The following is a 16,932-nucleotide window of genomic DNA, read 5'->3' on the forward strand; positions in this document are numbered from 1 at the left end:
TTGGCGGAACTTGCAAGTTTTCGCCATGTGTGTCGCATTTCCTCTTGCTTTCCTATATGGTCGATTTAGAAATTAGTCTCCCCGCATCAGTTCTTCTTGCTTCTATTCATTCGCCGATAAGTACAGGCACTTCAATTGTATCACCGATTACAAAGTGAAATTATGTGGAATAGAGTCTTTAATTCTTTCTATACACTCATCGGTCGTTCGATTTTAACCCATTATAGCCCAATGTTGCTTATAAGCAACATCAAAAATGTATATATTTTCAGGTCTATTCAGGAAATATCTAAAATTCGTATTATTTTGTGGCGCAAATTTTAATGAAGAAATATTTATCTGCCACGACGATAATGATTGAGTGCAAAATTTTTAAGTTTTCAAAATGAGAAATCTTGAAATTTGATTTCTTCCAAATCCAGCTCTGGATTAGAGAGGGTTAAGCATCACATTGCCACAACCTCCGTTATCCCTATTAATATATATGTATATATCTGCTCAAGGATGCCTACTTACAAAAAATATTGGGGGGGCCCAAACCGGGGATCTTGCCCCGCGAAATTTTATAAGTAGTGAGCTTTAAGTTTTTTAAGCATTTCAGAAGAGTCATATGATCAAAATTAGAACCCTGATAACTCGAATCTCGATATCAGGGCACACCGGGGAAAATCGACAAGCCTGACACATTTTTTCTTCACACCCATAACGAATTTTTGAGGGGGCTCGGGCCCCCTCAAGACCCATGGAGTCGGCGCCACTGTACTTGCTTGTAATAAAAAAGATTCATATTGCTTGAACCAAAGCTCTTTTGTGATAATCAAATTCTAAGATTTCATTAGTTAATGTATTTCCTACATTCTCAGTGTAAAAATATTGTATAAAAAGTAAGCAAAATAAAGAAAAAAAGAGCTTGATGCATTTTTGAAAGGGTTACAGGGAATGTGCAGTCTCGAGGAATTAATTCACAATATAGATAATAAAACCATGATTACAATTTATAAGCTGTAAAATTATCACTTTCCATAGTATTTTTTCTTACTAAAATTACTAGCTTTCGTTTAACTTTAATCTTGTCTTAATTAGTAAAGCCAGAATAGCGTCAAAATACATTTCCGAGCGTGCGTTTTCCTAATTTTTTCCCTGGGAGGGCCTCATCATGACCTCCAGCCGACACCATTCACCATTCAAACCCACCTGAGGCATTCATTGCAAACCGGCCCTGAAGTCTATTAAAGAGGATATTCGCTGTTGAAATTGTGATTACATTAAGAGATTTCTTCTCAGTCGACTTAAAACTTACATTTTTTTATCAAAATAATCACAAAAAGGGATTGCAGATGAAAAATGCCTTATTTTTTTATATTCGTACGGCGATATTTTGACGCCTTATTTCCTACATTATCCTAATTCTTTAGAAATTTTACAGAATATTTTAGTAATAGTTAGTCTGTGTACCGTAGGGTGGGGCACGGGCCTCCAGCCACCTGAGTCGGCCCGCGAGCGCCAGGGGGGAGGAGGGGGAGAAAGAACCGACCACAAAAACTGTGTGGAGTCGACTGAGGTGGCTGGCGCAAGGGCCCGCCGCGCCGCCGCGAGCGCCCAAGGGAGAGAAGGACCGACCATAATGCCTCGTTCACATTACAATTGTCCGAGCGATCGTTCAAACGATAGTTGACCGAACTATCCGTGTGAATGCATGTCCTAACAATAGTTTACGTGGTTCCGAACGTTGCCACTTTACGATGGTTAGGCGCTGGGAGACCGGAAACGCAAGCGACAAGAGAAAGACGAAAAGCTCGTGAAGCTCTTTTTTTTCATGGATATGTCCTAGGAAGGAAGAATATGGGCGGAAGAAAAATTACTCAGTAAATACACGTTAAACACAATAATATCTTGTCCCTTCATACCTCAACAGCTTTGCTAACCGTCAATTTCCCGTTTACCTTTAGATGTCAGCACTAGGGGGCAGCACAGGTTTTAACAGTCGTCATGTGAATGCACGATAGTCCCGACAATCGCTGGAACAATCGTAATGTGAATGAGGCATGACCGACTCAGGTAGCCGGCGGACCCGTGCGCCACCCTATGGTATACAGACTAAAAGCAGTTACAAATAAAGACGCATTCAAATATACAAATTTCATTACAAGAACTTTTTTTAAATTTGAGGATACGCGTTTGTGTATTTATTCGTAAATATGTGGGGAGGGAGATCTTAAACCACGTTAGTCGTCTGTGTTGCCATGCCATGCTTGGGTGATCCTTATTTGCTATTTTACGCGTGTGATTCTGAGTCGCCACCAAATCGTGGCAGCTAGCATGTAGGTAGACCACGAACATATCTGAGAAAGGAAATTAGCTCAACCTTCTTAGCCCTCCAGCCAACCACGATAACATCTCCAAGCATTTCAATTTCACATTGAAAAGTGTCGGGGTCGTGGCAGGAATTGTCAACCACTGGGAACCATGGCAGCCTTAATGGGACACGCAGAGTATAAACTAATGACGAATAAAATGGGTGGGGGTGGGAAGTGCGTGGGAGGGGGGAATCCATTGGCCGGAACAGCGCACGCACAATCGGCTCGCTGCGTCTTTTTTTTGCGCAGCGCGTGTGGCTTCGCAATCGCGCGTTGAGTCGCGAGTGTTGTTGTGAAAAGGAGGAAATGGGGGGGGGGAGGAAGTTCACACGACGAATGCGGAAGGAGGATGTCACGCGTGGACGTCACGCCGAGAATAATGAGTAAAAGTTTGAATGGATGTTCCATAGTTAAATAATCACGCGTGTCGCACCCTTGTGGAACCGCCGTGCACTTTCATATTTTTTTAAATTATTTCAATGATATATTTTTATTTAATACGTTCCGTAATTCGGCGCGCCATTGTCATCACCGAGTCCAATTAATACAAAATATATGTTTACACCATTAAAGTCTGTCAATTTCCAAACGATTCTTGCTTTACCTTCTCTTTCAAGAACCATGAACGTTTGTTTCTCAACGAACATTGGCGTGAGATGCCAGCAAACATACTCGAGGCAATTTCAATCTCTCATGTCGGTCAAAGCGCCTTTACGTGTGATACCTCCCCAATTTTTTCTTATTTATTGTTTGCTGTTTAATTTTTGGACATTTATGAATCCCTGTGGAGTGATCCAATCTGATTGCGACCGAACCCTGTTCGAAGTACTTGATTGTTGGGATTAGCCGATGTTATAATTTTAAAAAACTGTTTGAAGCGGAATAACGAATGACAAACGTACGCAGTGCACAGGGCTGGACAAGACCGTAAATTCAAAATTCTCACTGGCAAAAGTTCTTCCGGAAATGAAAATCAATTTATTTGTCATTAGATAGTTTAAACCACAATAGAAATTGTCAAGTGGTGACATTGGAAAGAAAAAAATTTGCATTTACATGCAAAACCAAAAAGAAAAAACGCATTCTGATACAAATTGATGCATAAAACTATGTACAAGTCAAGTATTATATAATATATTGCAATTGTGATTATAATCGACCCTTTAGTTACAAAGACCTTCGAAGTCCCCGGACATGTATTCTTCCATTGAAACAGAGGTTTCCTGCACAGCCATTTGTGGGCCATGTTTTTATATTATTTTAGTCATAACTTCACATCCATATGCAGTATGTTGTATGCCTTAATAGCCATGTTTTTTAAAATATTATTTGCCTTTGACAGTCTATGGTATGCTGTACCCAGGTCTTCTTTAAGCCTAGTATGATGTGTGCGTGTTCATCAGACCTACATGTCAAAGTTGTCAGGTTATCTTTGGCAAATTTTAGTAGCTCATATATATGGAGAGAATACAGTGTCATAATTCCTGATAGAAAATAGAGAAGTAGAAAAAAAGCGTTTTTGAACCATCAGTACCAATTTTCAATGATACATGTGGTAAATTTAATGAAGATACACCTCAGTTGAGTAAATAATTTCAAAAGCAGACAACGTTCGAGTCGTTTTGGAGGTGAGATAAAAAAATCTTCCGTTACATTAAGTAGGGATATAGAGCCTAAAAATAGCTTAATCGACAAGAGCGGATCAGAAATAGTCTCGAATCGCAATAATACGTGATACTCTCTAGACAATTGTAGGCTATCGCCTCAAATATCTTTCATTTCTGTCCTTTGGTTCCCGGAATATCGCATCAAGAATGAGCGCCCGCCACCCCTGGCAGACACTTTGGGTGACTGATGAGACTGACTCAGAGCACAATCGTTCCGGTGGTATAGTGGGTTAAATAGCATGCAACGAATCATAGGTTCCACGGATCAAGTTTCAGTGACGGATGATTTGATGCTGCTCACACACTGCGGACATTTTTCTGATCTTAAAAAGCTATCAAAAGCTCCAGAGGATGTTGCATGACTGTTGAATTCTTACGCGCTAATTTATTTGTCGAGATTCAACTCTTATGTTGCATAACCATTTGGGCAGCTGACTGTGGAGTGAATGTCGACTACCTACTCCGCGTTGTCCAGCCCCGCTTCAAGGCCCCTTATATTAGCTGCATGTGCGATGTGTCACGGCCTAACCCTCCTCCCTCATTCCAAGGGAAAATTCCTCGTACGTTCCTCAGAGCTGAGCGAAGGCAGAATATCGAGCCGACTAAACTCAGTTGTTTTCAATTGGGAAATTTTGGGGCCTGCGTGTGTATATCGTCAGAAACATTGACCAAATGATTGAGCCTACAGAATGTTAAGCTTGCCCTTATATTTTCTGAAAAAATGTGCATTACGCATACTTCTATAAAAATATTTCAAAATACAGTTATGTTGATCTACATACTAAATTATGAAGTCCACTAATCTGTCAAAGAAGGCTATTCTGGCTTCCATCGGGTGCAGATCCTCCTCCATTCTGCCGACGTCCACTCATTTAGCCCTGAGGATGGAACACGACTCGAGTGCCGAAACGTCTGCAGAAAGGAGAGGGACCACCCGGATGGAATCCCGAATAGCCCTCTACATCTACATAATACCCTGCGAGCCACCTCTAGGGTGTTTGGCAGGGGGTGATCGATCACCAGCATGCAGCATGCAATTCGACTCCCACAAGCACACCACACCATCCAAAAAACGCCACGCATACTAACAAATTTCACTACCATATACTGTTAGAAATAATAATAAAATTAAGAAACATGCACTAAGTTTTACATAAGTTAGTAGGCTATACTACAAGTCATCTACGCTATACTATTTAGCAGTCCTAATGCTGCCGTTAAAATCTCTTATTGATCGTGGAAAAAAATATATTCTGAATCTGTCTGTTCTACAGTCTATCTCTCTAATTTCTTTTATTTATATGATCTGATCTTCCGTAGTATGTTGGCGTCCGTAAGATATGGCTAACTTCGTTATAAAAGACACTGCTCTTGAATGTATCTAAAAGGTTTAGTCTATCTTTCAATTAACGGTCTGAAAAAGATTCACATCCGAGTCTATATAAGAGGTGAGTTATAGCCACTGGAGGCCCCGAATTATATAGCTATGGTGTAGGGAGTTATTCTTCTTCCAGAAATTCATTACGACGCATTTTTTTCAAGTTTAATTCTAACTGCCATGCATCGCACCACGCTTGGATAGCACCAAGGTCGTTCGTTAGTTCATCCCTATTTTTGCTGGAACGGATATCCCTGTAAACTACATATTAACTTCCATGAGGTACTTTATCAAATGCTTTCTTGAAATCGCGTCTACTGGAATGTTGTCTTCTCCGGATACTAAAATATCGTGGGCGAAAAACGCTAACTGGGTTTCGCATGATCTACTTATCCTGAATCCATGTTGAGTTCTCATTAACAAGTTTTGCGCGTCCATGTGTTTCATCACTGAGCTGACTACGATGTGTTCGAGGACTTTGCATGAGAGGGACGTTAAAGATTGGTCTGTAATTAGATGGCTGTTCCTTGTCTACACTTTTGAATATTGGCGTTACATTAGCAATTTTCCAGTCATTAGTTACTTTGTGTTGCTTGATGTATTTACTGAATATTAATTGCAAGAAGGGGGCAATTTCTGAGGCTAGTTCTCCATATACGCGAGAAGGGATTTCGTCTGGACTAGGTGATTTATTTGGACAGAGCGATTTCAATATATTTTCAATTCTGTGCGCACTAATGCCAATAAGCGGCATCTTTCGTAGGCAGAGATTGTCAAATGTCACGGATGAGTTCTCAGAAGGCTCGGTGAACACGCTCTTGAAGTAGGAATTTAATAAATTGACTTGATCGGAACTGTTTGTCAACACATCTCCATTATCGTTTCTCAGCGAACATACGGTAGATTGTTAACCTTGAACTTCCCTAACATAAGACCAAAATGCTTTTGAGTTATCCCGTAACTGCTCTACTAGTGTTTTTCTTTTAAAATTCGTGAATGCATTCCTGAACGCTTCCTTCGTGGCGTCTTTAGACAACCTATATATTTTAATTATTAACTCGCGTACATTAGTGGATAAATCCGTGCTGACTTTTTTCATTTTGGCATGACACGCTCTCTGTCGCCTCAATGATTTTCTCACATCCGCGTCGTACCATCTCGGTTCACTGCCTTCTTTTTTTTGTTTTACTAGGGATGTAGCTATTTATTCCCGAGGTTAGGAGCTAAAGAAAAGCTTTCCAAGTACCCTCTACATTTCACTTTAATACTGATTCTTGAAACTCGGGGAAAGCATTTTTCAAATGACTCTTAAACCCACCAAAATCAGCTCTTTTATAAACGAAAACTTTACGTTCTTTTTTAACATTTTCAGCTGTATCCACAGATTAGTAACTGAAAACTTTTCAGTTACTAATCTGTGGTCACTTATTCCTTTGACGGTTATCACGTTTATTACCTGATGAGGTATATATATCGCTAATAAAGCAAGAATACTTTCTCCTCTATTTGGTACGGATGCTATATGAAACGAGTTAGATGCAAAAGTGTGCAACAAAGCCTCGCAAATCACTTTATCCCTCCCACCAGGAATGAAGCTATACGTCTCCCAAACTATAGAAGGTACGTTAAAATCTCCACCTACAATCAAGTTTCTTTCAGGATACTTGGATGCTACGCTGTTTATTTGAGTTTGAAAATCCAACATTGACGTTATATCTGAGTAAGGTGGTCTGTAATACGAGCATAGTAAAATAGCTTTGAATTTTGGACATTTAATTGAACACCACATAGGTTCAACGGTGGTCTCAGTTACGGTTACCACTTGGCTGACGATTGCATTCTTTACAGCTATAAATACTCCGCCCCCAACTCGATTAATTCTATCTTTCCGATAAACAGTGAACGATTTTGGGAAGATCTCATTGACTAAATCATCATCTGTTAGCCAATTTTCAGTTTCAATAATTACGTTACACTTCGTGCAATGAATTAAATGGTGGAATTCGGGAATCTTATATCTTAAATTACGGCAATTAACCACAGCCACGATTAATACTTCGGAACTAGTATTATTGCAATTTGGGACTATTTCTGTTTTTCTCTTGTCGATTAGACTGTTTTTAGGCTCCTTACCCCTGATAAACGGAAATTCAGAATTTATTGTCTCACCATTAAAATTACTTTAGCCTTGATTGCCTTTGAAATTATTGCTCGACTGACGCTTCTCGTGCTTAAATGTATTACCTGTATTATTGTAAATTGGTTATGCAGATTCTGAAACGCTGATTTTTCTTTCAAATACTCTATTCTCATTTCTGGAAGAACTTTTGCGAGTGAAAACATTTGAATTCTCCCCTTTATTTTTCAACCCACTCTTATATCTACACTCTGCCCTACTCTCTACTCTAAAAAAGACCTACAGCGCTCAAATATGCTACTCGCTACACAGCTAGCCGACTCGGCCGCGTAATGGACTCCCTAACGGTTCAGAGGCATCCGACACGATCGGACACAAAAAAGGAGAAGACGGGTAAAGGACTGCATGGTACAGCGTATGAGCTTAAGAGAAGAGGGTAATTATGTAGGGATATAAAAAGAAAGCAAGATCTGATCGAATCGAAAGAGATCAAAGATCGGATTTGATCCAAAAATTAAAAATAAAACATTCGCTTGAATAGGAAGAATTGCATTCAAGAATCAATAGATTGACCGCGTCTGAAATTCACGATGAAAAATATAACATTCAATGAGATGTACCTATCAACGTTTAGCCAGGAAAATATTAATTATAATTCGATTATCACGGAAACAAAATCTAGAAATAAAGTCATTCTCTCCTTTTTACTCAAAAATAGAGATGATTTCCATTACGTTCCTTTCCACCAATTCACATTTCAGTAACCTTTCCAGTTTTTTTTTATTTGGAAATAGATTAAAATCATAGTGAATACTTTTTCTGATTATCATTTTATGTCAGTTTACAGACTCAAAAACACTTAAAGCGGATTCCAGGTACAACTACTTTGATAAATATCTATTTTTTAAATTACTGTTCTTAATCAAATATGCGTTCGATGGGATCATCTATGTAATTTAAAATCAAGTTTCAAATAGATCATGAACTTCACAAACGTCTATTTGCACCTCTCATCTAGCCATTCAAGGCAGTCTCAATGCGCAGTATGTCAGCTGTGTCCACAGATGTCTCTACGAGAGTGAACTCCATTCTAGGTGAGTCGTGGGCGAAGCACACTTCGGAGAATATGCGGAAGAATTCGTAGCTGGATCGTTGTCATAATGCAACGGATATGACTATTTCCCTGGTATAAGGGGCATATACCTTTTAAAATTCCAGTTATATGAGAGCATTGCGGGGGAAAAATTTTGGAAGACAATTAGTTCCTGGACTGGCCGCTTTCAGACGCCAATTATCTCTGCGTTAATTTTTTCTGCCACTGTACAAGCTACATTTTGATGAGATAAAACAATTTAATGAAAGTAATTTTAGGAATCCAAGTAATAACTGGGTCTGGAATAGGGTAATTTCCTTCATCAAAGAAAACGAAAGGCATTAATTGCGATTCGTTACCCACCATTAGTGTACTTAAAATATAAAAATAATTTGGTTTTACAAATCCCAGTTTCGACGAATGTTAAACGTCAATTTTAACCTCATTTGAAAAAGGCCAGATTGGCGCCCATGCGATTCCACTCCACGTAACGTCACAGGGACCTAGTTTCTATACAAGTAGATAGGAGTTTTACATCGTCTGAGATTACCAATGCATGCATGAGGCACAGACTTCAGGGAAACTTGTCTTAATAATCACCTGTTATAACTGCCTAAGGTCGGAAAGTTTTCTTTGTTTGATAGGGTATTAAAAATTAATCCTTATTTAAGCCAAGCGCTACCTGCTAGCAGGGTACTCTGCTACCTGCGTCGTAGCAGCGCTCATAGCCTCGCACCAAGGCGGCCTCACAGCGGCAGCCGGAACCAGAATGACGTCACACGGGCTTTTCCCCGCATTCATACTTAGCCGTCGCGTTTTCGCGCGCTTGAAAATTTTCCCATTTTATTTAATCGCGAAAAATAGATATCGTCATTTAAAAATCTAAAAGCGTAAAGTACGTACTCCAGGAGTAATAATCTTTCGATTTAGGCAGTAAAATATAAATAGGAAAACACCCTATTATAGTATTTAGTTGAAGTCTTAGTTGAAATCATTTTCCGTTGAGATTGCTGGATTTTATTTTACCTTTTTTGGGAAACGATGTTCAATGTGGACGGCCTGCGCAGTGATCATCAGGCGAGACGATGAGTGTTCCCTTGAGAAATCATTCTGGTGCCTCGCGCGCGTCGCGTTGAAGACTTCTGACGACGACCTTAAATCCTCTGGCTCCTCGCGTCATCCACTCTCAGCATAAGGGTGTGTGTGTGAGGGATAACACCTCTTAATACCCGCTCATTCGAGACCGTCATCGGAGCGGAATTGCTGGCAGGTCCTTTCCAATATTTTCATAGCACTCGGGAAATTCCTTGTGCGATGCCATCGAAGGTGTCCCAATGTGGGCGGAGAAGGCCGATCGCCTGTGTCCCAAGGCAACTCCTCTTTCATCTCTACAAACTCGTCAAAGCCGAGAGAATTGCATTTACCCAGGGAGAGAGAGCGGGTCCATCGCTGCGTGACCCCACAATCTATTTCCGACTACTACCACAACTGAATGCGCTGCGATGCTATGGAACTACATCTGCATACTACCCCAATGCCAGCCGCCTAGATAGGAGTGGGGTGTTAGGACACGGCCGTGAACAAAATAAACTTAATACATACACGAAATTACGTCTAGCGTTTTTATATTCCTTAATTTTTCAGGGGAAAAATTAATCCCTATTCCTATGCATTGGACAAAATATCTCCGTTAATACGTCGTTTCTTTCGAACCTGCAAACATAGTGGGGCCCTTATCTGATGTTCTTCGAGTCACTCTGAGAGAAATTTCTTCTTAAGTAATATGTGTCTAGCACATAGTCTCCAAGGCTTCCAGCATAATTCTTTTCTCATCAGTTTATCAACGCCTCCTGTATTCCCGAAGTAGACGCCCTCTCACTGACTGTTTAATGCTGGCAGTGAGTGAGGGTGACGATGAGCGATTAAACATTTAAATGAACCATGTTGGCCCAATGGGTGGAGCATTTGCATGCTCTCCGGTTGGCACACCACTACTCTCTCCATTTCACCTTTTTCCCGGGATACTAATGAGATATGCGGATGGCTAATTACTAAAATGTAACACTCTAGAAAGAATTTGTGAAGTTTTCAAAATTTCGATGTCTTATTGTGTTTCAAAAATTACTTCAAAATTTAAAATTCTCAAGTTGAAACTAATAGGGTAGTTTCATTCATCAAAGAAAACGAAATGCATTGATTGCGATTCCTTACCCACCATTAATGTATTCATAATATATAAATTATTTGGTTTTAGAAATCCTAGTTTAGACGAATGTTAAACGTCAATTTTAACCTCAATTGAAAAAGGCCAGATTGGCGCCCATGCGATTCCACTTCTCGTGACGTCACAGGGACCTAGTTTCTATACGAGTAGATAGGAGTTTTACATTGCCTGAGATTACCAAGGCATGCACGAGGCACAGAGCTCAAGGAATAATCTCTTAATAATCACCCATTAAAATTACCTAAGATCTGAAATTTTCCTTTGTTTGATAGGGTAATAATAATCCTTATTTAAGCCAAGCGCTACCTGCTAGCAGGGTACTCTGCTACCTGGTAACAGCCTGCGTCGTATCAGTGCTCAATGCCTCGACCCAAGGTCATCTCACATGGCGACAGCTGGAACCAGAAATACGTCACGCGGACTTTTCCCAAGATTCATACTTAGCCGTCGCGTTTTCGCGCGCTTAAAATTTTTCACTTTTCGTTCAATCGCGAAAAATAGATATCGTCATTCGAAAATCCAAGAGCGTGAAATGCGTACTCCAGGAGTAATAATCTTTCGATATAGGCAATTAAAAAATAATAGGAAACCACCCTATTGCATTGATAAATGGATCGTATTTTCCCCGGGTTGTCATTATCACCCTCTCTAGATCCACTCTGCCAGCATGTCAGGGGAAGGAGGGAAGATCCACGGCACGGAGGAGTGCCGCGCGAATCAAGAAACGCGCGGCGCGGCTGGCGGCATGCGCCTTTGAGGCGGCAGCGTTTCGGCATGAAGGAATTCTTCTAAACGGTTGAAAGTTTCGTCCAAAAAAAATGGCTCTTAAATGTCATTTTTACCCAAATAAACATTTTATCCGGGTCGAAAACTCATCATTCAAAATAAGAGCCTTTAAGAGCCTCAGGCACGGCGATCCGACGTCTCATGAACCTGGAACTTTTACATAATTTTTTTCTTACTAATTCGCACATTTTCAGACCACAAATTCAAAAAAATAGAATCATTTTTTACGAATAAGCGCCGGCCTTGCGTGACATCTAAAAATTGCCCTCGAGAGGAAGCAATGCACGATGAATGCGTTGGTCTTGCAGTTTCATTTGAGCGCAGACACACGCGTGGGGTTGAGGCTTCGGCTCAAACAAATGAACAACGTGCAACAACGACCCGATGTACGTTCGCCTTCCGTGAAGCAATGCCATCACAAGTACTTACTTCACACTCTTTACATTATTTACACTGCTTTACCTTTGCGTGGTTGGAGGTCTTTCAAAGTGATGAAACTAAAACTCGCCAGCATGATTTCTCGAACTGGAATCCAATCTAGTCGAGTATCTCATCTAACGTAATTTTTTTCTTTGAAAATTAATTTGCTCAGTGAATTTAAAATCGATTAAAAATTCTCCAGGATTCTGACACATTTTTTCTTTAAAAATTTCTAAGCCTTATTTTTCCCTAAAAATTCAACGTTTTTGTTTATAAATAATTGGCTTCGAATATCTCTGCAGTTGGAGATTATATACCTTCCTAAAGGCAGATTTTTCGATTTGCCAGGAGGGATTTGGAGCGCACATGTTTGCTTATATTCCTCACTATTCCCCTCTTTATTTTGTCGCTAAATGCCTAATTAACCAAATTTATATTTATAAACATAAAAATATCTGGAAGCTAGGTGCGTTGCTAGGCAAAGGCCTGTTTTAGGGAACCGACAGCTTTTTTCATACATTTCTCATAAGAAGTACGGATGTTTCATTATACTTAAACAGGAAAATCTTAGCCGACACAAAACAAACAATCTTTCTTTGACACGCAACTTGATTCTGGACTCAAAATAAAAAGAAAAAAGTCTTAAAGAAGCGCATTTTCAATCTTTATGGAGGAAATTAACCATGCTTATTTCTAGCTTATGCAATTATAGTTGTTCAAAACGTCTTCTCTTTAATTTTTTTCGGTATTTTATTGCATATTTCAGGTCCTATGAAAAAAAAATTGTCGAAAAGCGTGAGGCACACTTCCGGCATGCGAACTCAGGGGCCTCCACGACGATTACATACGTAATCAGTCTGCCCATTTCACATGGCATATTGTCGCCTCTTAAATTAAATATTATAATGCCTTATATCGGTACATATTTCCAAGATATCAGTTTAGAGAGAGAAGAAAAGTAGTATGCTCCATCAATTTTCACTCTCCACATTCCATGATGTCATGAAACTAATTTTCGTGAGAAAAGAGAGTAATGAAACTGCACTATTTCCTACGTTCCTTACATTCACATTCGTCTCCACGCCAATATAAATAACCTTTCAATTTCAAGCAAAGGTAAAAATAAACTGAAGCGTGTTCCCATCTTTTCACTGAAATGACTGCAAGGAATATTCAGTAACAGGTGCGAAACGGTTTCCTTCGTTCCCAATTTCGTACTTGTGATTTCTATCTTCCAACACCTTCTAGCTATTAGCTGATGATCCCCCCATGAAGCCAAGAAGTTGCGCATTTGGCCATCTTGAGAAACACCCCCGTCTATTTAAGCACCAACCAGGGACATCGCAAGACTTGACTTTATTTTTCTTGGCTAATACATTTCATGTGAGGTAAATAATCATATGAGGTGAGGAATATGAGCTGATAAAAAGTTATTAGATGATTACCAATCATTTCATTACTTATTTTGAATTTTAACTCTATGAATTCCCTTCGTTCCCAAGTTCGTATTTGTGATTTCTATCTTCCAACACCTTCTAGCTATTAGCTAGTATCGTCGATTTGATTATTTCTCCCACTTCCTGGAGGCGCCCTCTTTAAAGCTAACCGTAACCGCATGAAAAACAATCAGGGAAGTGTTCGGCAGTGGGTCTGCATCACAAGGCCCGCGTCTATATTCAATTTTTTGCGTCGGACTCCCCGTGGCCGCGCGTAGCAGCGAAGTGGAATGGCCGAGACACAATGAGAGCCTTTTCAGACAGACGTCTTGGCAGTGGCACCCGCCCATTAATTACTCATATCGTCCTCTCCCTTTCCAGCTGTGTAGAAACTAATCCAACTCAGTACCAAGAAAAATGGAGAAATAACGAGTGGAGCAGATGCGGTCATCCCACGGAGCGCCAAATAAGCCCCACCACATCCTCACTCTGCTGTGGCAAGTCCCACTGCCCAGAGAAGAATGTCCCGCTATTCATATCATGCGCAGCTACCTTAAAAAAATTACAATGTCAAGTAAAGATTGCCTTGTGCAAATATTCAATTACAATAAAAACTTTTTTCCGAAGCTGAGACCTTACTAACATATCATAAAAATACAAGCAAACACGTTGCTCATCAAATAAACATGATAAAAACATAGCGTGTAACTTATGTAGCATATTCTGGACAGAAAAATTTTCGCGTTTGTATGAGAGATCAGTGAAGTGGAGTTATGGTCGTTTGGCACCGCAATGCACCATGCGAGCACGAGAAGCCGCGCCTCCAATACATTATAATTGAATTGGGAAAATTCGCGAAATTCGATTGAAATAAATGGGTGTGTTGAGATGAAAAAATTTTCGCCTGTGATCCAAGTGATTTGTGTTCCCAGTCGCAACCTCATATGAAATGTATCAGCTAAGAAAAATAAAGTCAAGTATTGCGATGTCCCCGTTTGGTGCTTAAATAGAGGGGGGTGTTTCTCAAGATGGCCAAATGCGCAACTTCTTGAATTCATTTGGGGATAATCAGCATTCGATTGTTTACAGCTCAATGTAAGGACATGGATATTATAATAACGGTTATAGATGCTATTGTAAAAAATCTAATGTTTAAAAGATTATACACAAAGTAAAACATTTTTTAAATAACGGAGCAATTATTCATGGATAAAAATGTAGGCCTGGCTTGTGATTCTTACAAAACCATATCGGGATTTCCACGTGAGACGGCGGCTGCCGATATGATAGACGCCGTATCTCTCGCGGCGTCCTTAGGATGAGTCGAAAAGTCGTTCTCACTTACTCGGTAAAGACCCCGGGAAGACTTTTTTAATTTATTTCCCATTTCCCCGTAAACAACACATTGCGGCCTTTACAGCGGGTTTTTCAACATCAACAACGCACAATACAAACATCCATGCCCTCGTTAGGGATCACCTACCCAGGCGGGCTTCGAACCCGCGACCTACGCATTGGCTGGCGAGGACTTTACCCCACCGCCACCGAGGCCGGCAATTATCAAAAGTTATTAGATGATTACTTATCATTTCAGTACTTATTTTGAATTTTAACAGTATGGATACACACCTAATCCACGGGGAGATTTAAACCACGCGGAGCTCAGTCCGGATTTCCGATTGTAATGATCATAGTCTGTGTGAGATGAACTTGCGCCTTGTATGACGTGGTTTTTCTCGTCCCCAGGAGCAGAGTGCCTTCGCGACGTGCGATTGGACATAAAGCCGGAGCAGGTAGCCGTTGGTGGATCGGTGACTATCACTTGCATGTACGACACGGATGGGGCGCCGCTCTACGCCGTCAAATTCTACAAGGGAAGGCGGGAGTTCTACCGCTACATGCCGCACGACAACCCCGCAGCCGTCGTCTTCCCCTTGCTAGGCATCAATGTGGACGTGAGTCTAATTTACTGTTACCATGGTTGGAAAACTAGCCAATTACGAAAGCTCGTATGGGAGCGACGTAAAAGTACTTCACTATTACATTGATTTACAAAGCAATGGGAATGTGTGGTATTTTTGCTGACATTTCGAAACTTTATACTGGCAGTGGGCATTTATTTTAGCTATTTGAAATTTTTGACAGGCTTTAATTGGGGGTAAACTCATACCGGGTAAATTCTTCTTCTCATCGGTTGATTGACTTGTTTTCCAGGCGCTACCCTAAGAGTACCATGTTCAAACCAAGTTTGAACATTAGATTATATACATGAATTGCCATTAGAAAAAATCAATCAATAATTGCCATGGGAATTAAAGAACTTGGATAGCGTAGTGGTCTGCGCATTGGCCCGGATAGCCAAATGTCCGTGGTTCGATTCCCGGTCCAGGGGAATTTTTTCTCATGGCAAATATTGTATATTTCACCGCCGTTCACGCGGCAGGGTTAGAAATATTATACATTAGGTTATACTTTGATTGAAAATTTATTCGGCATTCTATTTTAATTTAATATTTCTGAATTAATTCTCCTGTACAAAATCTTCTAAATGTTTATAAAATCCCGGATTAATAGTGTTATGCGACGAAAAACGGTCATATTTTCTGTAGGGGCTGAGCCAAGTAAGGAAGATTAGGGATGTACTAGACTATTTAAAATAATGTCTTACATTTTAGGGTTTCTAACTATCGCGATGCTTATGCGTGAGATATGATGCATAAAAAAGGCACCGGTAAAATTACGCTCTTTATTCATAAGTTGATATGAAATTTGAAAATCTGAAACATAAATAAGTCCGATAATGAAGAGAATTTGGATCAATACGTGCTTACACTCCCAATTTATTTCGCTGGCGCTAGTATCAGGTGGATAAATGGAATTTAAATGCTACCAATATTGAATAAAATTTTTTGGCAATGTCGCCGCGTCAATTTTTGGGTGGCCCCAACATTTCCCTACCGATGCTGGTCGCTTTCTCAAGGGATTCTGATGAGAAGGGAATTTATATCCATGTATATAGGTATCCGAGTCAGGTGGTGGGGGAGGGGAGGGGAGCGGGAAGTTGGAGGAGTAGGTTGTTCATTGTTTTCGCTGATTACGGGTTGCCAAGTGCGACTTATTATAAGGCCGGTGTCCCTGTTCAAATATTTCTTCTCCTATTTAGATATTTCTATGGCCTCTCTGACTCGTCTCTGTTTGAAACCTTTCACTTTGGCAACAATTTTTACTTCCTTAAGGTCGATAATGTGGGCCAGGGCTGCGTGTTCGGCTACCGCGGATTGAGCAATTTTCGGCGCCAGTTTCCACAAAAATCAGTCCCTGTGGTGGGTATTACAATCGGTATGAGCGTTTGCGTTCGTGATAGGACGAAATGTTTGTAAAATGGTCTATAAAGGGTGTTATGGAGGGCCAGAACATAGAAAAATAGGCCATAG

The 16,932-nt window shown here is 40.3% G+C and overlaps 1 protein-coding gene across 2 annotated transcripts in view; it reads left to right on the forward strand.

The window, feature by feature from the left end:
- The window catches only part of LOC124153337, a 44,602-nt gene that overhangs the window by 10,082 nt on the left and 17,588 nt on the right, over positions 1 to 16,932 (forward strand). For both annotated transcript variants that reach the window (XR_006863628.1, XM_046526439.1), the window contains exon 2: positions 15,245 to 15,453. Coding sequence is in view for 1 of the 2 variants with exons in the window: in XM_046526439.1 (XP_046382395.1) it covers positions 15,245 to 15,453 (209 nt within the window). In the remaining variant the exon portion in view is untranslated. The remainder of the gene's footprint in view (positions 1 to 15,244; positions 15,454 to 16,932) is intronic.

The sequence above is a fragment of the Ischnura elegans genome, chromosome 2, assembly GCF_921293095.1.
Source record: "Ischnura elegans chromosome 2, ioIscEleg1.1, whole genome shotgun sequence".
Lineage (NCBI taxonomy): Eukaryota > Metazoa > Arthropoda > Insecta > Odonata > Coenagrionidae > Ischnura > Ischnura elegans.